Raw genomic sequence first — 27,499 nt, 5'->3', positions numbered from 1 at the left:
AAGAAAAGAAATTATTAGGTATTGATGGCAGGTTTAGATAGGGAGGGAGGTACTAGGTAGGTAGTTTTTCTGAAGATGAGGCTTTGCTGTTTACTGGAATTCTTAATAATAATAATAATAATAATAATAATAATAATAATAATAATAATAATAATAATAATAATAATAATTTTGTTGCATGGAAAGTTCCTTGACAAAATTGAAGGAAAAGCTGATAAGGAGAAGACCTGGCTATGGCTCATGAATGGGACCCTGAAGAAGGAGACAGAAGGTCTGATCCTTGCAGCCCAGGAGCAAGCCATCAGAACAAATGCAATTAAGGCCAAGATTGAAAAATCAGCTGATGACCCAAAATGCAGACTCTGCAAGGAAGCTGATGAAACCATTGATCATATCCTCAGCTGTTGTAAGAAAATCTCATAGACATACTACAAACAGAGGCACAACTATGTGGCCCAAATGATCCATTGTAACTTATGCCTCAAGTACCACCTTCCAGCAGTAAAGAACTGGTGGGAACACAAACCTACAAATCCAGTTCCACAGCAGTTTTGCCATGGAGTCACCTCAGAAGTACTTCTCCAGAGTGTGATGGGATCTGGCGCAAAGCTGCTGCAGAACCGGAGTTTCCACCAAAATTTGCCCTACGTGAAGACGTTTTTACACTTATGTCTTTATTACACAGAAGTGAAATAGGAAAGCACTGGGTACAGTAAGGAGACTTTCCACACAACATTTGTTTTCTGTGGTCAGACAATTGGCCAAATCAAGAACTTATATTTTTTACAAGGAAATTGTACTCACAGTTTCATCAATGGCCTTAAATTCTTCGTTAAGTCTTACAATTCGTAACTTTGCTGGGAGGAGAAAAGCAGGAGCTATTTGTTGTTTTGTTCAGATTTTTGTGTATTTTTCACACTGTTCATATTTTTCTCTTTCTGTCTCCCACATTCCATGTTCCAGTTACAATGAACTAATCTCCTTTTCTCACTTGATTTGCCAAACGACCGTTGCTTATCAACTGATTTATTTGTCTTTTTCTCACCTTCCTTTCAGCGCAGCCAGACTTCATCCCTATCAGATCTTTATTTATTTATTCAATTAATTTATACCCTGTCATTCCTACATATGAGCACATAGATTCAAATTAGAAGTAAAACTGAAAACACAGTTAGATATTAAAACGACAATATTTTAAAAGAATATAAAAAAATTTAACAGTATGACAAGAGAAAAGAAAAATGAGGGGAAAACAAATGAATCCCAACTTTCCTGCCAGTGATTAGAATTATTCACAAATCCTCCTTCCTCAAAGACAATACCTTCCTCGATCTATATACTACTTGAACCTAAAGGTAAAGGTTTCCCCTGACGTTAAGTCCAGTCATGTCTGACTCTGGAGGTTGGTGCTCATCTCCATATCTAAGCCGAAGAGCCAGCGTTGTCTGTAGACACCTCCAAGGCCGGCATGACTACATGGAGCGCCCTTACCTTCCCGCCGGAGCGGTACCTATTGATCTACTCAATTGGCATGTTTTCGAACTGCTAGGTTGGCAGGAGCTGGAGCTAACAGCGTGCGCTCAAGCCGCTCCCGGGATTTGAACCAGGGACCTTTCGGTCTGCAAGTTCAGCAGCTCAGCACTTTAACGCACTTCGCCACCGGGATTAATTGAACCTACTATTATTTAATTTCTATTAGGGATAATTTCCCCAGCTTTCTCCTAAAAATGCAGTAATTATTTCATGAAAGATGAAACTAATTAAAAGTACATAATGGATTTTTTTCTAATTGAAGTAATTAGGGACTAATTCAATTGTCTCTGATCTCTGTCTTGACATTGAGCCTTACTGCAAAACCTCAGCTACATCATCTGGCATTGTTCTGCCACCGACACATCTCTGCAAATTGGTTTCATATCATTAATTCAATTAAATAATTATGGAGAACTCAAAAGCTGGTATCCTTTTCCTAACTGATTGTCTATGCTGATCTCTTCTGCCAACCTAGCAGTTCGAAAACATGCAAATGTGAGTAAATCAATAGGTACCCGCTTCGATGAGAAGGTAATGGCTCTCCATGTAGTCATACTGGCCACATGACGTAGGAAGTGTTAACGGACAACACCAGCTCTTTGGCTTAGAAATGGAGATGAGCACTAACCTCCAGAGTCAGACACGACTAGATTTAATGTCAGGGGACAACATTTACCTATACAGATCTAGAGAATCCGCAGGATCAGGGTTCCAACAAGGAACTTGTTTCATTTTAACAGTTGAGCTCATGTTGTACTTTGCTTGCTTATCCAGTCCTTAATTGCCAGTAATATTGCTTATCAGCACCATAGTCAAGGAGGTGGGAGAGAAGCTAAAGGGTGCATTTTGACCATAGGATCAATGCGATGTGACACCACTTTAGCTGCCAGAACACAATGCTATGAATTCTTTGGAGTTATAGCTTGGTAAGGCACCAGCACTCTTTGGCAAAAGAGGCTAAAGACCTTGTAAAATTACAGCTCACAGGATTCCATCACGTTGAACCGTGACAGTTAAAGTGCCATCAAACTGCATTGTTTCTGCAGTCTTAATACACCCACACTCTTTTTCTGGGCTCTTCTGTCTACTTATGCTTACCTGTTTGTCCAGGTTTGTAAAAGGGCTTATCAAACTCCATGATGTTCCTTGTTTTAGGCTTCCTGATCACCACCTTCTTCCGTTTTTCAAAACTCACACTGTCACCCTTTTGGATAAGGACATGAACATGGGCCACTTCGTCTCCCTCTTCCTTCACAGTGCAAAAAAAAAAAGGAAAGAAAAGAAAAGAAAAAGCAACTTTGGGCAGGAGGATGGAGACATTTGGGATTTCCTCGGAAACTGCAGACTCTCAAATCCCACCTTTCTTCCCCAGCAAATGGGGGAGTCAAGGCCACACACACTTCTCCCCATTTATTGCTCCTCCCATCCCATATTTTTCTCTCTTCACCTTCTCCACACACTCTTGTTTCCAAATGACCTAATCCATGTTTTTTTCATTGCTGTACTTTCCACCTTTATTCTTTGACATCCAAATGAAGTGCCCCCCTCCCCCCCCCCCCCCAGCATATCCCCTGGTAATTCCCAACAACCACAGTGGACTTACATCATCATTATTTATTATTATTATTATTATTATTATTATTATTATTATTATTATTTCCGATATTTCTACCCCGCCCTTCTCCCCGAGGGGTCTCAGGGCGGCTTACACAACTGGCAGGATCACTACCAGCACATCATAATACAATAAAATAAGAATAAAACAGTTAAAATAGTTAAATAACATAGTAAAATACAATATATAAAAGATTTAAACACAGTGCAACACCGAATATATATGCCAATCATCCATCAGACCTTGTGAAAAAGCCTTCATCCAATCATGGCATTGAAACCTCTATACTGTGGTGTTCCCATGTTGTGGGATAGCAGTTACTTACCAGCATTATGTCAACTCTGATCATATAGGTGCTGGCATTGCACAAGTGCAACACCACAGTAGTGTTAAGCAGAATCATAGAATCCTAGAGTTGGAAGAGACCTTGCAGGCCATCCAGTCCAACCCTCTGCCAAGAAGCAGGAAAACTGCATTCAAAGCACACCTGACAAATGGCCATCCAGTCCCTGTTTAAAAGCCTCCAAAGAAGGAGCCTCCAAAGAAGGAGAACTTACTGGTGGGCAACATACCTCCACTCTGCTACTGATACAATTCTACATTTGTTTTTTTAATTTTTCAAAGGTACTTTGCAAAATTCTAGGTGATTTTTTAAAAAATCCAGTGGGGGGAGAACAGTGGATGCCATCACAGAAGCACATGGACTCATCAAGTCCTGGGATTGTGGCACAATGCGGGACTATTGCTGGCTTTTGCTCTTGCTTTCTTTATCACAGGTGGGTGGTACACTGGTAATGAGTTTAGCATGGCGTTATGCAAAAGAGATAATCATTCCAGTTATTATGCCAGCTTCCACTTTGTGAAATAAGGTTCTTATACATCTCCATACATTTTGAATTCTAAAGCCCTATATGCATCTATTGTAGTGTTTCATTTTGCATTAGAACAGTACCTCATGATGAGAACTTTTGACATAAAACTCTTGTGCTTTTGCAGCCTACTTCCTGTTTCTGTTTTATGATCCCTACCCCCTGCCACACACAGTAGAAGCAGATTCTCTTACATATTGCACTGTTGCTATAAACTGCTTTCACACACATTCCCCACTGGGACAATAGAGCAAGCATGTGTGCGGCAGAATATCTTATCAAGGACCTCATCCCATGAGCTGTGGGAGAGTGGGGAAAAGAGAAGGCAACCGTCTCACTTTGTTCCCTACCACAAAGGTCTCTCTTCTGAGATGGCCAGCTATCCCACGTCCTTCCCCTGTCTTTCCCTGTTTTCTCCTGTTTTTTTTCCCCATTTGGAGTCCATGCACTGTGGAAACAGAGTCTAATGGAGTCCCACTGGAAGTGCAATGGCCTCTGTAGGACTCAATTTCCAAAGAGCATGGAAATGGAGCCCAGACTGCGTGTGGTGTGGTTGTAATAAATAACACAGTGATACCATTATAGTAGATCACTAGCTGTGCCTGGCCATGCGTTGCTGTGGCGAAGTATGATGGTATGGGAAATAAAGTATTGAGGAATTGGTGGTAGTTAAGGTGAAGGGTAAAGGTTTTTCCCTGATATTAAGTTCAGTTGTGTCTGACTGTGGGGGTTGGTGGTCATGTCCATTTCTAAGCCGAAGAACTGGCGTTGCCCGTAGACTCCTCCAAGGTCATGTGGCATGACCGCATGGAATGCCGTTACCTTCCTGCCAGAGCAGTACCTATTTATCTACTCTCATTTGCATATTTTTGAACTTTAAGGTTGGCAGAAGGTGGGGCTAATAGTGGGGTATTTATATTTTATAGGCAGTGTGGAAGAGGTCTAAGTGAGGCCTAACTCTGCCTGTCCCCTGGGCTGAGTGGGTTGCTAGGAGACCAAGTGGGCGGAGCTTAGCTTTCTAACTGGCAGCAATTAGATAAAAACAATTATTCCTCTCCCTCTAATTAGGACTTTATTTTTCTTTTCTTTTTGTTGTATCAACCTAGAGGCATGGATTTTCGAGGTTGTGGGGTGTTTAGTTTTGTTGTTTTGTTGGTCGCCATGATTCATCACTCTTTTATATATATAGATGACAATAGTAAAATGGTGCTAATGTTTCTTGTATTTATGAAAAATAAAACAGGTGTCACAACGATTATATAGTTTTTAAAAAAATTTTAAAAAACCAATAAAATGGTAAGGAAGTATTGTAGAGAAAGGGGCCCTCATGACTATAACCACTTGGAAGGGGAGTGCTGTGAGGAAGACAGATCCAGCTCCATCTAGTGTCAGAATGCACATCACAAGCATGATAATCACAAATTAATCAAACGGTGATGCCATCTTTTATTTGTAGCATTTCCCATCTACACCTACTTGAGTATTGCTTTTCCAGCACAGTATGTCCCCACCATAACTGTGGAACCCATATCCCTGGTGTCACTTCTCCATGCCTTGTGGGGAAATGCTATCTTTAATAAATTGCTAGGTTCGTCAGCACAATCCTATGGTACACCCCCTCCAGAAATTACAATAATTACACTGGAGAACCTAATCACTTCCTAGAGAGATATTCTAGGTTCTCTAGTACAGCTTTCTGGACTGTCCAAAAACATATCCCTTGTGGTTATGGTGATGTTACTGTATATATCTCTCAGAGAATGGAAAAGTTGGAAATTGTGAGACTTACAGAAAAAGGTTTTGACTCTTCCTCTGGAACAAAGGGTGGGACCTGAACAGAAAAAGGGATGGAAGAGAAAGAAGGTGAAATAACATTAGAATGATGCTCATTCAGCTGAGTTACTCATATCTTAATATTAAATCTGCATTCTGTGGAATGGGGTGAAGCTTTATATGGGTGGGGAGAAGCAGTATCTGAAAATTGGATAATAGGTTCTCTCCATAGAATGCAGGTCCTATATCAAGCCCATTGGACTAGGGGATACTGGTTTAGATGTTACTCCAAGCAGATCAGTGCATCCTTGGGTCTTACAGCTGTCATAAGAAATGGGAAAGCAGAAATAGAGGAATTCAAAAACTCTATACAGGGGTGGAAAAGCATGAGATTCTAGGTATTGCAGATGTTTCTAACATCAATAAACCATAAAGAGGCTGTGCCCATAACATGCTAAACTTGGTCTCCTTGCAGATTTACCTGGAATTCAGGACACTCATAGATCCCTGGTTTTTCCACATCTTTGTCCAATAAGGTGTGATTCTTGATCTTGGTTTCAATTATTACTGACAGATGGACTGTCTCTGAGAGGGAACTTAACAGTACACAGAACTTTTCATTACCAGGATGATGAATAACTGCTGGGAAGGCCACAAGATAGTGACTAGATAAGAAAAAGAAAGAGGAAATAGAAGCCTTAATGAAGAAAGAAAATGACATGTTGCACTTCTTTATATAGAACAGATAGTCAATTGACATCCTACATGCAGAGTTAGCTGGTTTAAATTAAGTTGATAGAAATTTAAAACCAAATGAATAAAAAATAATTTAAGTATTAAAACTTAGTTGATCAAACTTTCTAATATAGAAAATAATGTTTTACAGCATTAACATAAGAAGCAGGATTCAATTTTTCATGAAAACAATAGTGCAATAACAGCTCTAGCTTAAATCCACAAAATTAGTTGAAACTAAAACAAATTTTTGAAAAAAACCTTTTTGGAACCATGGCAACAGGCCATATCCACACATTGATCCCACATGACAGGATCTGATTCTCCTCGAAGTGGTCCCTCCACATGTTTCAGATTTCAACCCCCAACAGCATTGGATAATGTAGTCTATGATCAAAATCATTTGGAGCAGGGGTCCTCAAACTTTTTAAGCAGAGGGCCAGTCCACAATCCTTCAGACTGTTGAGGGGCCAAATTATCATTTGAAAAAAAATACGAACAAATTCCTATGTACACTACACATGTCTTATTTGTAGTGCAACAACAACAACAACAACAACAACAACAACAACAACAACAACGAAAGTGCAATATAATATTTTAAAATAAAAACAATTTTAACCAACATAAATCTATCAGGATTTCAATGGGAAGGTGTGGGCCTGCTTCTGGCCAATGAGATAGTCGGGCTGTGGCGCAGCTGGCTAGTAACCAGCTGCAATAAATCACTACTGACTGAAAGGTCATGAGTTCGAAGCCCAGGTCGGGTTAAGCCCCCGACCATTAAATAGCCCGGCTTGCTGTTGACCTATTCAGCCCCAAAAGACAGTTGCATCTGTCAGTTAGGGAAATTTAGGCACGCTTTATGCAGGAGGCAAATTTAACTAATTTACAACATCATAAAACTGCCAGCAAAACAAGAGGAAAGGAATGAGGAAGTACAGCCACTAGTGGACAGTGAAGCAACAGCTCCCCTGTGGCCGGAATCGTGAAGCTGAAAAAAAATGTTAAATGCCTCTGTGTCTGGCTATATATGTTGTTGTGTGTTGGCATTGAATGTTTGCCATATATGTGTTCATTGTAATCCGCCCTGAGTCCCCTTCGGGGTGAGAAGGGCAGAATATAAATACTGTAAATAAATAAATAAATAGTCAAGTTAATTAGGATTGTTGTTATGTGCTTTCAAGTCATTTCAGGCTTTGGGTGAGCCTAAGTCTAAAACTGAGGGCAATGGCCAGGTAAATGACCTTGGAGGGCTGAATTTGGCCCATGGGCCTTAGTTTTGGGACCCTGATACGGAGTATACCACATGGGGAAAATCTGCTCTTGAACCTTAAGGGGATTCATTGTAGGATTGCTTCTGGGGGGAGTTGTTTCTGATGGCATTATCACACCGGGACTTTAAAGCAGGCAGCCCCGCATTTCTGCTGCCTGCAGAATTCTGGGAAATGTAGTTTAGGAAAGCAAGGACCTCTATACCTAAGAATGCAAAAGGCCCCACCCTAAACTACATTTCTCAGAATTCTGTAGGCAGCAGAAATGTGGGGCTTCCCACATTAAAGCCCTGGTGTGATAACATGGTGTGTGATGTACATATGTATGTATACTGTCTCTATGCTACATGTCAACAATGATATTCCATGGGCTCCCGGCAGTGGCAAGGAGAACCTGATGCTCCCTGCCCTGCATCACCCAACTTACTATCCCACGGGGGAAATTGTCATTGCTCAGCTTTCCCCATTGCTCCAAAGGCAACATGGAAGCTTCCTGTGTTGCTGCAGTGGCAGCATATACTGCTTGCTCTCCCCTTTTGGCACAGAGCCCGGCCAGAAGTACACGTGGGGTGTGTAATTGGCTTCATGTTGAAAGTGGAGAGCAAGTACGGTGGGCAAATCAGTCCATCTGATGAGGTGGTAAATGACATCCCAACCACATTATATATGTAAAAATTACAAAACAAAGCACCTATACTTCCATATTCGCTATTGAACAATCCTTAATGCCACATCAGTGTGAAACCACAGAGTTCAATATAGTCACAGCTTTAGGATAAAAACTATCAGTCAACCTATTTGTCCTTGTTTTTATCATCCTGTATTGTCTACCAGGTGGTAACAATTTTTAAAAGTACAGTAGAGTCTCACTTATCCAACATAAACGGGCCGGCAGAATGTTGGATAAGTGAATATGTTGGATAATAAGGAGGCATTAAGGAAAAGCCTATTAAACATCAAATTAGGTTATGATTTTACAAATGAAGCACCAAAACATCATGTTAGACAACACATTTGTCAGAAAAAGTAGTTCAGTACACAGTAATGCTATGTAGTAATTACTGTATTTATGAATTTAGCACCAAAATATCACGATATATTGAAAACATTGACTACAAAAATGTGTTGGATAATCCAGAACGTTGGATAAACGAGTGTTGGATAAGTGAGACTCTACTGTATATAAGGCAGTGAGAAATTATGCAGTTCTTCCAGAGAGGGAAGAGGGCAACCAATAATTCTCTGGGCAGTAGTGATAACCCCTTGGTGCGCCTTCCTATCTGCCACTGTGAAATTACTAAACCATACACAGATACTACAGCTTGGAACACTCTCTATAGCACAGCGGTAGAAAGTCACCAATTGTTATTTCTTTAAAAATATTTGATAACACAATCTTTGCTGGCCTCTTAACCAATGCCACTGTATGAATGCCCCAGGTCAGGTCTTCCTTAACAGCAGGGGTCCTCAAACTTTTTAAGTGGAGGGCCGGTTCATGGTCCCTCAGACTGTTGAGGGACCGAATTATCATTTGGAAAAAAAAAAAACGAACAAATTCCTATGCGTATATCTTATTATTGCAAAAAAAAAAAAAAAAAAAAACCAACAACAATTATTTATTTATTTATTTATTTATTTATTTACTACATTTGTACCCCATCCTCTCTCACCCCGAAGGGGACTCAGAGCGACTTACAAGTTTTATGTACATATAATATATTATATTATTAGCACAGTACAATATTAGCATTATATATTACTATATTGTACTATACCAATATACTGTAATATTATTAGTAATATTACATTTAATATATAATATATAATTCATAGAATCATAGAATAGTAGAGTTGGAAGAGACCTCATGGGCCATCCAGTCCAACCCCCTGCCAAATAGCAGGAAATCGCATTCAAAGCACCCCTGACAGATGGCCATCCAGCCTCTGCTTAAAAGCCTCCAAAGAAGGAGCCTCCATCACAGTATTATTGTATTATTGTTAGTATTATATTGTATTACATTATAATATTAGTATCAATATTATATGTATAAACAATATATTATATTAATTACCATAGCACAATATTAGTAAATGAAAGAACAACACAACATTTAAAAATAAAAACAATTTTAACCAACATACAGTAAACCTATCAGGATTTCAATGGGAAGTGTGGGCCTGCTTCTGGCCAATGAGATAGTCAAGTTAAGTAGAATTGTTGTTGCTGTTGTGTGCTTTCAATTCATTTCAGACTTTGGGCGAGCCTAAATCTAAAACTGAGGGCAGCCAGGTAAATGACCTTGGAGGGCCGCACCCGGCCCCTGGGCCTTAGTTTGGGGACCCCTGCTTAACAGTAACACTCAGGAGCATTCTCCAAATGAGGAAGTTTACTCTTACAAGGAAAGGATCTATCCTATATTCACTGTACATAGAGAATCACGGAATCATAAAGCTGAAAGAGACCACAAAAGCCATCCAGTCCAATCCCTTGCTGTGCAGGAATACACAATCCAAGCCCTCTCAGCAGATGGCCATTCAGCTTCAGTTTAAAAATCTCCAGAGAAGAAGACTACCACATTCTGAAATATGTTTTGAGTGAGGCTGGATTCAAGCTCTGAAGAAGGCTTTGTATTTCAAAAATAATGGAACAAAAAGCAATAAAATAAAATAAAAATGGAGCCCCATCATCTTTTACGACCTCATCAGACAGGCTCCTTTCCCCATCGTATGCCACTTGCTCTCTCCTTTACTGACGGAACCCATAACATGATGCATGTGTACTTCGTGGGGAAAGGGGAACACCAGTGGTATATGCTTCCCGTGTTGCCTTCAGGGCAATGAGGGGAAGCCAGGTGGCGATGCTTCCCCCCATATGTGAGGACCCCAAGTGAGCCGTACAATGCATGAAGTGACAGATTCTCCATGCTCTCTGCTGGGATTCCATGCATTTGCTTCGATGCATGGAAATCCAAACATGGGATGACCTTACTGTTCTAAACTTCATTGTGTGGTTGTGTGTGAACTTTACCTTCTTGAGACAATGGCTCCCATATTGACTTTCCTCCACTAAATAAATATCATCTGTCCCTGAACTTATTATCTCCAATTTCACTCCAGAAGATGGCTGTGACTGCTCATTTCAGAGCTCTAGTCCAAATGCTGTCATTCGCGCAGCCAGTCATAAATTCTGCCGTTGCCTTAGACTAGACTAAATAATCTTCTGTAATGTCCATCAGTAGCTTTATTAACCAAAGTTTGTTCTCCACAAAGGTAATCTCAGCCCAAACCACACATCAACATTCAACTACTCTATTCCATACTAAATCAATTTTCTATACTTTTGTGGAATGAATAACAATAAGGTGGTGGGGGTGAAGAAATGAGTTTTTCCTGTTGTTTTTCGTCAATGCGACTGTCACCTGGGATGGCAACATCAATGATCCAAACCTGACAGTCGCATTGACGAAAAACAACAAGAAAAACTCAGGACCTCAAGATGATGATGATGATGATTATTATTATTATTATTGAGGATAATGGAGCCCCGGTGGCGAAGTGTATTAAAGCACTGCGCTGCTGAACTTACATACCGAAAGGTCCCAGGTTCAAATCCCGGGAGCGGAGTGAGCACCCGCTGTTGCTCCAACTTCTGCCAACTAGCAGTTCGAAAACATGTCAATGTGAGTAGATCAATAGGTACCGCTCCGGCGGGAAGGTAACGGCACTCCATGCAGTCATGCCGGCCACATGACCTTGGAAGTGTCTATGGACAACGCCGGCTCTTCAGCTTAGAAATGGAGATGAGCACCAACCCCCAGAGTCATACATGACTGGACTTAACGTCAGGGGAAACCTTTACCTTTACCTATTATTGAAGAACACCAAAAACGTCCTCATCAAAAAGACAAAAGAGTAATTGTAGGGCAGCCTATATCTCCAGACATTTTCTTGCTCTTCTGTTGTCCTCTACAAAAGGTGAGTTTTGTGAAGCTTCACAGGCAAAGCACAGCAAGAACTCAGAACAATTATTTCCTAGCAACATCAAACACACTCCTTATAAACAAGGAAAATAAGTATGGCAATTCCATACTAAACATGTAACTTGGAAATTCCTAAGGACTACAGATTTCTGTCAATTGGATATCTCACTTGTTATATGCTTAGCAAAGAGAAATAAAAAAAATAAGAATCTTACGAATCTGAGATTACTGAGGCTGTGCACGTCAGTAGAGCCAAGGCCCAGATGAGAAGAGCTGCTCCCATTGCCTCAACTGTGATGGACAGCAGAGGCTGGATTCAGATTGGGTTTCCAGTAACCAGCACTGGAGTCTAGGTGCAGACACTTAAATAACCTGCTAGAGATGAGTCCATTCCAAAAATCACTGTGTGGGCGTATGAACTTCATTGCCCTTAGTCAATGACACCCATATTGATTCTCTGCCTTCAAGTAAACATCATTTGTCCATGAGCCTCTCTCATATCCCATTCAGGGAGATGGCAGTGACTCTTCTGTAAGTTCCACAATAGCTGCATTTGGGTAGAAATTTAGCAAAACATGACTTTAAAGCAAGAATTCTTAACCTTTTTTGTTCCATGGACCCCTGTGCCAGAGGGGTGAAAACCACAGACCCCGTCTCAGATGTAGTAACAGATAGCTTTATGACACTCAGCATTGACACGTTGTTAAATTAAAATTTCAGATTATTCAAAATTATCTTTTACAACTTGTAATACCTGATAAATAACACAGCCTTTTTCAAAAACATTTATAAATTCAGGTTTTCCCATGGTGTCATCTCCACTATCCTCCACAAACCATCTCCACTATCCTTACCAATCCGTTTGCAGGCAGGTATCCACTGAAACCAGAACACGTTAAATGGAAATTAAAAATCATACTAAGTCAATACTATACTGGGTACATTTTTTTTCAGTTCAATCCTTCCACAGACCCATGCCTTAAAGGGAAACTCAAATCCGGGGAACAGGGTGAGCTCCTGCTGTTTAGCCCCAGCTTCTGCCAACCTAGCAGTTCGAAAACATGCAAATGTGAGTAGATCAATAGATACCACTTGGGTGGGAAGGTAACGGCATTCCATGCAATCATGCCAGCCACATTACCTTGGAGGTGTCTATGGACAACGCCGGCTCTTGAGCTTAGAAATGGAGATGAGCACCAACCCCTAGAGTCGGACACGACTTCATGTCACGGGGAAACTTTTACCTATCCATTGCACCCAGAACATGCTAAATGAAAATAAAAATTATACTAAGTGAATACTATACAGGGTATATTTTTCAGTTCAATCTTTCCACAGACCCATGCCTTTAAGGGAAATTAGACAATGGTCAGCCACCCCCCTGCCCCAAACTCCTTGAGCCAGAGTGTTTCTAACAGTGGAGGAAAAGTTCTTCAGAGGCAGACAGTTGTTTTATTTATACACAGGAGGTGTATAGCAGTTAGATGGAATCTGGCTAACCACACAGGAATCTTGAAAGCCAATGATTATGGTTATAAGACAATTGTTCATATGGTAACATTAGATGTTGGTTCTATGTCCTTCAGAATCCCAGGGAAACTATTTTGGGGAAATTAAATTACACAGTATTGCAGCACTCACACAGCTATTTGGTTGTGCAAACTTTCTGCATAAGGCCAGTGATCTTATTTATTATTTAGTAGCTTGGGGGCCTGGCGGTGCCCAGGTTATTAGAAGAAGGCTTTTTTTTTTTTTTTTGGGGATGTTAGGTAATATCACTGAAGTCCAGATCCATCGTTGACTGGGTTCAGTGCTGTCTGGATAAGGGTGAACTACAACTCCCAGATTCCTAGGACAATCACCCCCAAACCCTGCCAGTACTCGAAGTTGGCCATGTTGGGTCTGTGTGCCAAGTTTGGTCGAGATCCATCATCAGCTGAATTTCAACTCCCAGATCTGAAGTCAATCACCCCTAAACCAGGCCTGTATGCACAATTGGCCATGTTGGGTCTGTGTGCCAAGTTTGGTCGAGATCCATCATCAGCTGAATTTCAACTCCCAGATCTGAAGTCAATCACCCCTAAACCAGGCCTGTATGCACAATTGGCCATGTTGGGTCTGTGTGCCAAGTTTGGTCCAAATCTGACGTCAGCTGGGTTCAGTGCTTTCTGGATACCGATGAACTATAACTCCCAAAATCAAGGTCCTTTCCCACTAACCTCTGCAGTATGTTCAGTTGGTCATGGGGCTTCTCTGTGCTAAGTTTGGTCCCAGTCCATTGTTGGTGGGGGTCACAGTATCAGTGAAGATATTGCAAGTCCCATTATCCATGGAAAGTTTGGTCCAGATTTTATTTGTTTATTTAAAACATTTATATTCCACCTTTCTCACCCTGAAGGGGACTCAAGGTGGAGCACAACATATATACGGCAAACATTCAATGCCAGAACATAAAATAACCATAAATACGCAAACACTAAAATTAGATTATTTTGACTTTAAAATAATTGTTTAAAATTCATCATTGGTTGGGTTTACAGTGCTCTCTGGATGTAGGTTAAGTACAAATCTTGTAAATCATGGTGAATTCTCCCCCAACCTCTTGTTCAGTTGCTGATCAATTCCTCTGTTAACTGTGTGCCAAAGAAAAGGGTAGGAAAGGGTTAAGGGAGAGCCAGTGGGCGGGAACATGCAAATTAAGGAACCCTGGGATATCCATTCTGGAGGAAAAACAGAACATCTGGGATGAAATTGTCCCAGCATGAAAGCCTTCACTTGGGTGGGGAGCAGAATGGTGTTTGTGGAGGACACTGGCCGGGTTTGGGCTACATGTTCATGGTGCTCACTATAACCTGCATGTCATTGGAAGGACGGCCATTGGTGTCTCCTGCTCAGTGGGAACTACATCTGTTTGTGGAGGCGGGAGGCTGTCTGTGTAAGTGGACACCTCCTCCACATACACATGTGTGTACATCCACATTTTTCACTTGTATTATGTGTATAGATGTATTTCTATCCCGCTTTTCTCCCATGAAAGGACTCAAATTACAAACAATTACAAGACAATTACAAACAAAAATCTACCCCTCCCTGATGATACCGACACAACTTGCACTTTTGGCCCAGTTTCTTTTGGAGCCAACCCAAGATTTTATCATTATATTTATTGTATGTGATCTTTTATGATTTGTTTTACTGTTGATTGATTTGTTTTATTGCTTTGCTTTTATATTATCTGATGTCTGGGCTTAGCCCCATGTAAGCCGCCCCGAGTCCCTTCGGGGAGATGGGATGGGGTATAAAAATAAAATTATTATTATTATTATTATTATTATTATTATTATTATTATTATTATTATTATTATTATTAAAAAATATAAACATGAACACTGATGAACGAGAAATTAACAATTTAAGACATTTAAAGATTATGAACTCCTGTTACTCATGACAACTATCATAGCAACATAAATTATCTTTATTAGCCATACAGAGAACCAGCAAAATTTGAACTTAAGATGTGGCAGCAAGAGTTTATGCTTAACCCATGTACTCAAGTCATATTATCCCTTTTATGGCTCTGTATGGAGAACTGGCAAAGGTAAACTCAATGTATGGACTGTTTGGATTGCAAGAATTGGAGGAGTCATGTAACAACTGTTTCATTGCAGCAGTGAATGTCTTTACCAGATACATTTGTACTCTGTTTACTGATCTTTAAATGAAAGTGCCAGGTTAGGACACTAAAGGCACACATGTCTCAAAGATAAAGAACAGACCTAATGTGAGCTTTGCACTTGGACAGAAGAGCAGATAAACATAGAGTGGGAGTAATCTGTGGGTCAGTGACCAAGCAGCCTTTACATTCCAAGGTCTCCATTGGAAGCAATAGCTTCCAAGGTTGATTCAGTAGTATACAAAGCTGGCAGTCTCCACCTCCAGAGGAATTCTGATCTTTTTCTCTCTAATTCCTCCACAATTTGACATGGACAGAGGATTTTATCACACCTATCCTCTGTACTGCAAAAGTCATGTTAGTTTAGAAAATGGATGCATACTGAGTGGAACACCTCCAATATTGGAGTTCTCTTAAATAGCGGAAATTTGGTCATTTGCCAATCTGTGATCTTCTGAGCAATCTCCTGCATAGCCTTATTTTCCTGCACTATTTGCTACTCAGCATGGCTTGTAGTTCAATTTTTTTTTTAGTGTCATTGTGTACTACTAGCTTTAAGAAAAAGATTGGCATATTTATTTATACACACACACTCATAATAAACTCCTGCAAAGATTGTTACCTTGTCACAGTGCAAAACTGTGAAGGGACACCCAAGAGATGAGCACCAACCCCCAGAGTCAGACATGACTGGACTTAATGTCAGGGGAAAACCTTTACCTACCTTAACCACCAGTAAAAGAGTTAAGCCACTGTTTGGTGGTTAATGTATGAGAGTAATATATAGGTTGTAGTTGTACTGAGTAAGTTTGATGAGGGTTGCTGAGGGACAGATGGTGATTTGAAGAATTACTGCTTTGAGTAGTGAGAAAGAAGAAGCTGTAAAGTTTGTATATACGTTGTATACTGCTGCAATGAAGGAGCCTTCCTGCGTATTTGGGAAAGAAAAGTCTCTCTATGTTTTGTTGTTTGAGTAGAAGACCACTACAACTGTGTTTTTGGATACCTGGTCCCTTAACCGGAACAAGCAGAGTCACTTCCACAAGAACAGGAGTTTTGTAACTGCATAGAGCCCCTGATAATAGTCAAGTCAACTAGGATTGTTGTTGTGGGCTTTTACGTCGTTTCAGATTTAAGGTGATCCTAAGTCTAAAGCAGTGTTTCTCTACCTGGGCATCAGGACCCCTGGGAGGTTCATGAGGGGGTGTCAGAGGGGTCGCCAAAGACCATCAGAAGACACATGATGGTCTTAGGAACCCCTTTGACAGAAAAGGCTGAAGATCTCTCTGCCTGTTTGGCCTAATTCTATCATTGGTGGGGTTCAAGGGGGCCCCTTGATTTTAAGTGAATTATAAATCTCAGCAACTACAACTCCCAAATGTCAAGATGTATCTTTCCCAAACTCCACCAGCGTTTACATTTGGACATATTGAGTATCCATGCCAAGTTTGGTCCAGATCTATCTTTGTGCTCCTTGGATATAGGTGAACTCTCCAAATCAAAAAAACTCAAAGTCAATGCCTGTCAAACCTTTCCAGTATTTCCTGTTGGTCATGGGAGTTCTGTGTGCCAAGTTTGGTTCAATTCCATTGTTGGTGGAGTTCAGAATGCTCTTTGAGTGTAAGTTAACTATAAATCCCAGCAACTAAATGACAAAATCAATTCCTCCAACCCCACCAGCATTCAAATTTAGGCATATCAGGTATTTGTGCCAAATTTGGTCCAGGGAATGAAAATACATCATGCATATCAGATATTTACATTACGATTCATAACAGTAACAAAATTGCAGTTATGAAGTGGCAACAAAAATAATTTTATGGTTTGGGGTCACTGCAACATGAGGACCTTTACTAAGGGGTTGTGACATTAGGAAGGTTGAGAACCATTGGTCTAAAGTTTAGGGTAGGTGTTGGGTAAAGCATGTTGGAGGGCTGCATCCGGCTCATGGGCCTTAGTTTGGGGACCCCTGGTCTATAACATTTAATCCAGTGTTTCTTTAGATATGTAGCAGTTTTTGTAAAAATACTCCTAGCTCATTCCTCATCCACAGTAACTCCTAAAGTCCCATGCACTTCCTCCCCCATGCTGCCTACAGTGCTGTGTCTTAATTTTTTACTGCTTCCTTTTCCTTTCATTGTGACACGTTTCATTTGTTCTGTGCCACCTGCTCATTTGGGATGGGGATAACATCATGAATTACTACTCCAGGTGATGAACCCTAGTGACACCACAGAGTATGCTTTCAGTATTTCCAAAGAGCTGTGTTAAGTACGCACTTATAATAACTGCCACTTGGGAGATATTTCCTCTTATCCACATTCAGCTAATTACTTCCTCTTGATGCTTGCATGGCAGTGATAGCAAAACAAGACTTGATTGGAGATTTCAGAGTTGCCTCTCTTTCTAAAATGGGTAACACAACATAGAGGAAAGCACTGCTTTATCTGGTGGGAGAAATGGTTTTGAGGACTTCTGCTGTTGAGAAACAAAATGACACCTAATGAACACGTATGTTTTTTTTTAAAAAAAAACCCTTTCTCTTTTGTATTTTATGGCTAATGCTTGCAAAGTAGGAGCCCCAACAATCTCCAATTGCACTTATGCCTGGGCAGGCAGCCAAAGCAGATGTGAAGTTTGTCACGTAGCTTGTTCTTGTGTAGCGGAGTGTCTTTAATAAATAGGCATAGTGGGTGGAAACAATCCTTTTGGGGACCTTGGCAAGAGGAAGGGAGGCTTCAATTGCAAACAGCAGGTATATGTAGGGAGGAATTCTGGCCAGGACAGTGAAAGGTCAAAGCGTTAATGGTCCCCTTGTATCCAAAGCTATGGCCACAATCCAGCAACAATCAAGGGCAAATTTTGCGACAATAATTACATCTCATTTGAGTCTTGACAGATCACGTTCTCAGAGATCTGCCCCTCTTTACATGGATTTTTGCTTTATTTAGACTTATCCGTGGTTTTCTTTTTGCAGTCCAACATCTCATCTACTATTCACGAGCAAACAAAACTTTTTTCTCTCAAGAAATGTAGGTTGTAAAAATGGTTCCCCGTGGAGCTGGAGGATTCTTGAATATTCCATGACATTACACAAGGATTGCAGAACTGCCTTGATTGCAAAACAATGAAAAACACACACACACACACACACACACAAGTGGTTGGAACTGGAACTCTTCTTTTGGTTTGGAAAAGCAGGCTGTTGCTGTTTTCCCTGTTACACAACAGAGAGAGGTCTACAACTATTTTAAAAGCGAATTGATAGTCCTGAAGCATTAAGGAGGCAATCCACACACACATTTTTTGCCCAGGAAAAGTGCAGTTTGATGAGTCCATAGAGGTTGAGAGCCACATTTTATCCCCCTTTACATTGCTGCAGTTCAGTTATTCCATTTCAGATATAAGGTCATTCATTTGCACAAACTAAGCATAGGGCTGTTTTACTACACATCCTAGTTCTTCTTCCACCTTGCATTCAGACTAGATCTATCACAGAAACACAAAGACTCACTGGGAATCTGAGGCATTTGAACTGTTCCTTAAACCAGATGAATCTTTCCAGTATCATTGGTGGGGTGAATTTAGTCTCCAAAGTGATGTTAAGCACTACAGATTTCTGCATGTGATTCAAATCCATACACAGCTTCTCACTGGACAGGTAGGTTAGTTGGGCAGGAATAAACGGCATGGAATCTCTGAATGCAAAGAAAAAGATGAGACAGAGAAATAAGCTCATTCATTTTTTAAAGAAAACTCCACAGTTGATGAGTGAATTTCACCAAAAGGGATATAAAAAATCCTTCTATTAGCCTTACTAAGGAATGCCTAAGACCGTTATCTGTTTTAGTTTGTAAGCACCCAAGAGACCAACTATCCCACCATCTTCTAGTTTGTTTCCTCCCATTTGTTTTCCTTCTTGAACATTCAAGAGAAGGGGATCCCAAGCTATGGCCCGTGGGCCACATGCGGCCCATCGAAGCCATTTATCTGGCCCCCACGGCACAAAGGCAGAATGGGGTCGGGCTAAATGGCCCAAGGGGTCTCTTCCAACCATTATTATTATTATTATTATTATTATTATTATTATTATTATTATTATTATTCACATTGAGGCTGGGAGGTCATCTGTCAGTGGTGCTTTGCTTGTGCTTTTGGTGCACAAAGGCATAAGTGGGTTGGCGTAAATGGCCCAAGGGGTCTCTTCCAACACTTATTATTATTATTGTGATTATTATTATTATTATTATTGCTCGGCCAGCTATGGTCCAGCCCTCCAACAGTCTGAGAGATCGTGAACTGTCCCCCAGTTTAAATATTTGGGGACCCCTGTTCAAGAGGGTTGGTGGATGGGCATGTAGTATCATGATACTTCATACAATCGGACAGAGTCCACAGTGGCGCAGTGGGCTAAACCCTTGTGCTGGCAGGATTGCTGACTTGAAGGTTGGGTTGCTGAAGGTTCAAATCCAATCAGGGAGAGCACAGATGAGCTCCCTCTATCAGCTCCAGCTCCATGCGGGGACACAAAAGAAGCCTCCCACAAGGATGGTAAAAACATCAAAATATCAAGGCATTCCCTGGGCAACATCTTTGCAGACAGCCAATTCTCTCACACCAGAAGTGATTTGCAGTTTCTCAAGTCGCTCCTGGCGTACACACAAAAAAATATATAATCAGACCATTGGTCCATTGAGTGCAGTATTATCTGGTCCACTGCTTCTTAAACTGTATGTCCTGATCCCAAATGGAGTCCCCTTAGCTCATTGTTGGGGTCATGAAAGATTTGGCAACAAGAAAAGGTTTACATGCATCTGTTAGCAACAACGTGCAGTTCAAAATGGACTGCAGAAAATGTTTCAACTTTACTCCACAAGAAAGGGGAAATCAACCTCTTTAGCAAGCCTTGCAAAGGTTGATTTATTATCAGTACATGTTTGATTTCTGTATCTATTTTTATACCTATATACCTGAGAGATCATATAAAATTTCTCAGACAGAAAGGGATCATGGATGGAAAAAGTTTAAGAAGAAATGATCTAGTCTGTTTCACTGCAGCTTCCTGGAATTTTGCACAGTACCCTTCCCTGGCACAAATAGAAATATTAGCGATTGAATTTGGGTACTTTTCTAGGCGAAGCATAAACTCCATTACTGAATATAGACTCATAGAATTGGAAGAGACCTCATGGGCCATCCAGTCCAACCCCATTCTGCCAAGAAGCAGGAAAATCGCATTCAAAGTACCTCCGACAGATGGCCATCCAGCCTCTGCTTAAAAACCTCCAAAGAAGGAGCCTCTACCACACTACAGGGCAGAGAGTTCCACTGCTGATCAGCTCTCACAGTTGGGCAGTTCTTCCTAATGTTCAGGTGGAATCTCCTTTCCTGTAGAATAAAGCTGTTGTTCTGTGTCCTAGTCTCCAGGGCAGCAGAAAGCAAGCATGCTCCCTCCTCCCTATGACTTCCTCTCACATATTGATACATAGCTATCATGTCTCCTCTCGGCCTTCTCTTCTGCAGGCTAAACATGCCCAGTTTTTAAACTGCTCCTCATAGGGCTTGTTCTCCAGACCCTTGATCATTTTAGTCGCCCTCTTCTGGACACATTCCAGCTTGTCAACATCTCTCTTAAATTGTGGTGCCCAGAATTGGACACAGTGTGATTCCAGGCGTGGTCTGACAAAGGCAGAATAGAGGGGTAGCATGACTTCCCTGGATCTAGACACTAGACTATTTATGCAGGCCAAAATATCTTTCAGTTTTTTTGCCGCCGCATCACATTGTTGGCTCATATTTAACTTGTTGTCCACGAGGACTTCAAGATCTTTTTCACATATACTGCTGTCGAGCCAGATGTCCATTCTGTATCTTTGCATTTCATTTTTTCTGCCTAAGTGGTATATCTTGCATTTGTCCCTGTTGAACTTCATTTTGTTAGTTTTAGCCCATCTCTCTTATCTATAGCTCTGCTCTTTTGCATGGGACACACAGAATTGCCCAAATCATCATGAAACCCTTGTCCAAGCCTTGTGAAATAGCCAGACAATTTCTATATTTAAGGAAAATGCTGAATGCAGAGAACAAATTGTTGCTTTGGCCATCCCTTCCCAGTAGGGTTCTTTAGTTTTTATGCTAATCCCATGTTGTTAGCTTTTAGCTGAGCTTTAATACATTATGTTCTCAGAATCTCCCAGCCAGCATAGTGAAGTCTTAAAATCAGTCTGAAAAAGTAACCTTCCCAAGCTCTGGCTGCTGACTTGCAAGAAATCTTGCAAGGGATATATCATCACCCCCTGAGATTTTTAACCTTCCCAGTTATAAAAGGCAAGTGTTTTGGGAGAGACTAGAGCAAAGATATAGAACAGCAGGCACTTTGTTGGTAAGAAGCTCCAGGTTAAAATCCTGGTGTCTCCTCATTCGGATATTTGAGAACACTAGTAGGGTTGATTTTGGAAATAATAATTTTGAAATATATAATCCAGTTTTCTGAAACTGGAGCATTCTTTGGCCCTCCAGATGTTGTTAAGCCCATCCTCTCTCATTTCTACAATTGGCAGGAAAGGTCCTGATTAATTTTCTCTCTTCCCACTTTTTTCAGCTGCTTATAAATTTTCTCGGTTTCTCTCATTTGTCCATTTTACTATTTTATCTCTATTTGTCTATGGATGTCTCAAGTCAGCACCTTTGGTTTTCTTCCCCCATCCCCATCCCAAGCAACATGCTTTATAGTTCTGTTTTCCCATTGCCACTTGCCTCAGACCATGCAAAAACTTACGAAATGGAACCATCTGCATTGGCTAGCTGGAGCAGGGGAGCAAGAGTACTGAGCAAGATGAGCCACATCACTGCAGAATTCAGCTTCTGAGAAGAAACTTGTAGAGGGAAGGAAGGAACCAAGCCTCTCCTGTTAGATGCTCTCTTAGCTTACCTAAAGCTCATTTTATATCTTCACGTTGTCATGGTGTTTCTATCAGTAAACATCCTTTTCAATCACTTGTGAAATACGAGCCTACACTTGAGACTTATAGAGGATACGGTGAAGGAGAGAGGTCAACCATAACAGGTTGCTGAACAAGTTCTTTCTAATAAAGGCAGTGTGTGCCGAGAAACTCTTAAATCCATGATAATAACTGGAATTCAAAGAATTGGAATAAAATATGTTAAGTGTAATGCCAATGCACAATTAGAGCCCATGAATAAGAATAAATCTGGATTCAAATTTCAGTCCAAACCAGGAAGAGAAATTCCTTAGAAGAGCAAAGCCTCTTTTCAGATGGCTAGAGCCAAATTTCTGCAAATAAGTTGCTCAACAAAATAGTCTGGTTCCATTTGTGACTATTAATTAAACTATTAAACAAATTGACATTCTTCACTTCATTTCACTTTATTTCTTAATTAGTCGCTGTCCACCAGAGTGCTCCGAGCAACTTACAATTTAAAATATCATTCCACAATATAAAAACATTCAACATAAAAACATTCAACATAAAAACATTCAATATAAAAACATTCAACATAAAAACATTCAACCTAAAAACATTCAACAGTGACTATTCGGCAAATTAGATCTGATTCACTTAAATGCACAACCAAACAGCCAAGTCTTGAGCGCTTTTCCAAAGGGTCGCAACTCCGACATTGCTCTAACATATGGAGGCAATGAGTTCCACAGAATTGGAGCATAGGTCGAAAAGGCTCTACGCCTTGTGGCTTCCAGGCGTACCTCCCTTGGGCCCAGTACGTATAGGAGATTTTCCTGGGAGGGTCGAGGTGACCACTGATGGAAGAAAGGAATGAGGCGGTCCCTGAGATATAATGGTCCTTGGCCATTTTGAGCTCTAAATGTCAGGACCAGTATTTTGTAAGAGATCCGATGTTCTATTGGTAGCCAATGCAGTTGTTTCAGAATCGGTGTAATATGGTGTAACATTCTGGGGGTCAGTAAACTGAAATGGACAGGAATGGGCCACTTCACAATAGATGACCACCAGATCTACTACTGTGGACAAGAGGAACACCGAAGAAATGGAGTAGCCTTCATAATTGATAATAAAATTGCTAAAGCAGTGCTGGGATACAACCCAAAAATGATAGAATGATGGATGTCCCGCAAAAACAAAGTTTTTGCAGTTTAATAAACCTTTTCTACATTTTTTGATAAAACCAATTAGGAAATGACATTTATAACTCAGAAACAAAAATTGTGTTACATAGTGGGATCCTTCCTACATTTATAGTGAATATCTTGATTAAAGGTGGCCAGTTGCTGTTCAGTATTTGTGTTCTCTAGATCAAAGGTTCTTAAATTATGGGTCATACTCCAGGAAGAACTTCCTCACTGTGAGAGCTGTTCGGCAGTGGAACTCTCTCCCCCAGACTGTGGTGTAGGCTCCTTCTTTGGAGGGTTTTACGCAGAGGCTGGATGGCCATCTGTCGGGGGTGCTTTGAATGCGATTTCCTGCTTCTTGCAGGGAGTTGGACTGGATGGCCCGTGAGGTCTCTTCCATCTCTACTATTCTATGATTCTATGAAATAATACCCGACTGCTCACTGGAGGGAAGGATAGTAGAGGCAAAGATGAAGCACTTTGGCCACATAATGAAAAGACAGGAAAGGAGCTCCAACAGAGTATATCCTTCCACTTCAGGCTGCAAACCTAAAATTTTGAAGATCCTGTGTATCTTGCAGTATCAAATATTCAGCCAAGAATTAATTCTTTATTCAAAAGTAAACAAACACATCCATGTCATTAGTATGTAAATTTGCTTTCAGCTTTAATAAATAGAAAACTTATATGTAAAACAATGAACTGTTTTAAAATAAATTATTTTACCATTTATTATCAGTAAATGTTTGATTTGCACAACAATTTCATAGACCTATATACCCAGGGTCGCATAAAAATATATCATGCAAAAAAGGATGGGAAGTGGAAAAAGTTCAAGACCTGCTCTAGATGGTGCTCAAGTTGTTTTGCTCAATAGCCTGATCCTCTCAGGGCTGGATAGTCAATGTTACAGAAATGAAGAACCTGTGGTTTTCTGGACGTTGTTAGACTAGTTTACATGATCCCTGACCTTTAGCCCTGCTGGCTAGGACTAATGGGAGTTCTATCTATTAGCATCAGGAAGGACAGGTTTCTCAACATTGCACTTCCAAAAACACTCTGGTATTGTGATAACTTTAGACATGCAATCACTATGAGGGATATAGTATATTATTGATCTATAGAATAAACCAGCTTTTGTAATAAGGGGCTTTCCTCCACCAGCAAAGCTGGGGGAGGAGAGTGATTTGCCTCCTCCTCCATTAATTAGTATTAAGTTAATGAATTGATTAAATTAACTCTTTTAATAATGAAGTAAATCCAAATGGGTTAATACGGCGGTAATGAATTCGGGAACGGTTCAATCTATTTATTTATAATCAAATCGCATATTATTATTATTGACACAACGACATTGTATGATACAGCAAACAAGATAGATATGCCGGATTTCGTATCACAAAATCACAAGTTGAACGCTCCCCAAGTGTTTAGGACTGTGTGATGTATTTTCGGATGATGTGCGCAGATCCCAGTAGGGTGGCCTTTTGAAATTGGCAGATCGTGATTTTGTCAATATCTGTTGGTTCCAAATGCCGGCTGAGATCTTTTGGCACGGAACCCAGTGTGCCGATCACCACTGGGACTACCTGTATTGGTTTCTGCCAGAGTCTTTGAAGTTCAATTTTGAGGTCCTGATAGCGACTGAGTTTTTCCTGTTGTTTTTCGTCAATGCGACTGTCACCTGGTATGGCGACATCAATGATCCAAACTTTTTTCTTTTCCACAACTGTGATGTCTGGTGTGTTCTGTTCCAGAACTTTGTCAGTCTGGATTCGGAAGTCCCACAGTATCTTTGCGTGTTCATTTTCCACGACCTTTGCAGGTTTATGTTCCCACCAGTTCTTTATTGCTAGGAGGTGGTACTTGAGGCATAAGTTCCAATGAATCATTTGGGCCACATAGTTGTGCCTCTGTTTGTAGTCTGTCTGTGCGATTTTCTTACAACAGCTGAGGATATGATTAATGGTTTCGTCAGCTTCCTTGCACAGTCTGCATTTTGGGTCATCAGCTGATTTTTCGATCTTGGTCTTAATTGCATTTGTTCTGATGGCTTGCTCCTGGGCTGCAAGGATCAGGCCTTCTGTCTCCTTCTTCAGGGTCCCATTCGTGAGCCATAGCCAGGTGTTCTCCTTGTCAGCTTTTCCTTCAATTTTGTCAAGAAACTTTCCATGCAATGTTTTGTTGTGCCAGCTGTCAGCTCTAGTTTGTAGTGCAGTTTTCTTGTACTGGTTTTTTGTCTGTTGTGCTTTGAGGAGTTTCTGATTTTTGACTTCAATCAAAGCAGGTTCTTCACTTTGCTTTACATATTCTGCCAGGGTATGTTCTCCTTCTTTGACTGCTTGTTTTACTTGTAAGAGTCCTCTGCCACCAGATCTTCTAGGCAGATATAGATGGTCAACATCACTGCGAGGGTGCAGTGAATGATGAATGGTCATGAGTTTTCTTGTTTTTCTGTCCAAATTGTCCATTATTTGTATATTATTATTATTATTATTATTATTATTATTATTATTATTATTATTATTGTTACAGCATTTGTATACAGCCCTTACCACCCAAGAGGGGACTCAGGTTTACCTATCTGAGTCTGCTAATTAGGTAGGGAACAGTAAATGCTATACGTCAGAGCCCCAGTCAACTTTCCAAAGGGCAAGGGCCCAGCTTGAAAGATGGTGGCGAAGCGTGCTCCACCCCCCAGCAGTTCTTCATCAGATGATGAGGGCATCTCTGCAGATGATTATAATACACTTTTAGCCAAGATTAGCTCACTGGAAAATCAGCTTTGAGCGGCTGCTGCCCCCGCTGCTAGCCCACCAGTGGCACGTCGGGCAAGTAAAAGAGATTTGCTTAACACCATTCTTTCTCATGTGTCTGCAATAAATGCTGGTCAGAGTGGTGAGTCTCAGGAAGAGGCTGGGCAGCCTGGTCCAGTGGCTGTGGCTTCCCAGGAGGTTCTGCACCCACCCAAGGACCATCCAGAACCAGTTTGGCTGGCGTCATCAGCGCAGACTCCATTTATTAGAAAATATGGCCATAACCTATTAGGATTATGGTACCAATATGGTTAGATATTGATGCAGAGTAGCAAAAACGCAGAAGACTAGGGGTTTATGTGAGCAGAGGTGAGGGGAAAAAAGCAAAATAGCCAGCCTCCCTTTCCCTTTAAAGAGTCATGCGCATAAAATAAGCATCAGAGACATCAAAAGTAAAATAGTAAAAATATGTTTACTCACAATCTTGTATGATGATGATCATACAGGTAAAACATCTTAGTTCCAAAGAATATAGTTCAGGATACAAAATATAGTAGGCCAGGATCATGCAGGGCCTATCTCCATCAGGATACTACATATCTCTTAATAAGAAGTAATATCAGGCAGCATGGCTGGATCAAGAAGCAGGAAGAGGATGAAGAGGCAGGAAGAAGAGGAAGAGAGAGAACAAAAGAAACTCTCCTCTTTTATGCCCCAGATTCTAAAGGCTTATGTAACTTCCTGTATGTCTCCAGGAAGTATACTCCCATTTCCCACATCACATGCAAAACCCCTAAAATGGTGCCATCAACTCTGGAATGCAGCTTTGGCTTCAGGTTACTAAGCAACAAACAAAACTAACTACATAAACCATCCCACATTGAAAATGCATGCATGATTGCTAGATAACCCAACCCGTCGTGGCCGGTGAGCAGGCAGCTCCCACAGTTCTGGTTCAAGAGCAGGTGGGGGGCAATCCCACCACTTCTACAGATACAAATACAACCTTTCTGTGGCCATGGGACCAAAATCAGTTGCAGCAAGCGACTGGCATACATTTACACAGGCAGCTTTAAGCACACTTAGCGATTCTAGTATTCCAGCTAGTCAACAGGCAGCCTCACAAACGCTGACTTGTGCCGAGGAAGACAACCAGTATTGGGGCATGGCCAAATGGC

At 40.8% G+C, this 27,499-nt stretch overlaps 2 protein-coding genes across 2 annotated transcripts in view; both read right to left on the bottom strand.

Moving 5' to 3' along the window:
* a2ml1 (alpha-2-macroglobulin like 1) overlaps nucleotides 1-12,152 on the bottom strand; it is a 104,749-nt gene extending 92,597 nt beyond the window's left edge. The window contains exons 1-5 of the mRNA XM_062971387.1: nucleotides 11,995-12,152; nucleotides 6,272-6,455; nucleotides 5,807-5,848; nucleotides 2,632-2,782; nucleotides 805-857 (exon numbers count right to left, since the gene is read on the bottom strand). Of these exons, the coding sequence (XP_062827457.1) occupies nucleotides 805-857; nucleotides 2,632-2,782; nucleotides 5,807-5,848; nucleotides 6,272-6,455; nucleotides 11,995-12,062 (498 nt within the window). The 5' untranslated portion in view covers nucleotides 12,063-12,152. The remainder of the gene's footprint in view (nucleotides 1-804; nucleotides 858-2,631; nucleotides 2,783-5,806; nucleotides 5,849-6,271; nucleotides 6,456-11,994) is intronic.
* Nucleotides 12,153-16,118: 3,966 nt separating this feature from the next.
* On the bottom strand, nucleotides 16,119-26,794 carry LOC107982393 (uncharacterized). The gene is made up of 2 exons (XM_062971389.1): nucleotides 22,234-26,794; nucleotides 16,119-19,153 (listed from the first exon to the last, which is right to left on the bottom strand). Exon 1 carries the CDS (start codon nucleotides 26,034-26,036, stop codon nucleotides 24,996-24,998), a length of 1,041 nt encoding a protein of 346 aa, XP_062827459.1. The 5' UTR covers nucleotides 26,037-26,794; the 3' UTR covers nucleotides 16,119-19,153; nucleotides 22,234-24,995.
* Between the last annotated feature and the right edge of the window lie 705 nt (nucleotides 26,795-27,499).

The sequence above is a fragment of the Anolis carolinensis genome, chromosome 2 (genome assembly GCF_035594765.1).
Source record: "Anolis carolinensis isolate JA03-04 chromosome 2, rAnoCar3.1.pri, whole genome shotgun sequence".
Classification (NCBI taxonomy): Eukaryota; Metazoa; Chordata; class Lepidosauria; order Squamata; family Dactyloidae; genus Anolis; species Anolis carolinensis.
The sequence above is the reverse complement of the archived record's forward strand: the minus strand, read 5'-3'. Positions and strand labels throughout refer to the sequence as shown.

Excerpts from the sequence above, each read along its gene's own strand:
- LOC107982393 (XM_062971389.1), bottom strand. The coding sequence starts at position 26,036 with ATGGACAATTTGGACAGAAAAACAAGAAAACTCATGACCATTCATCAT.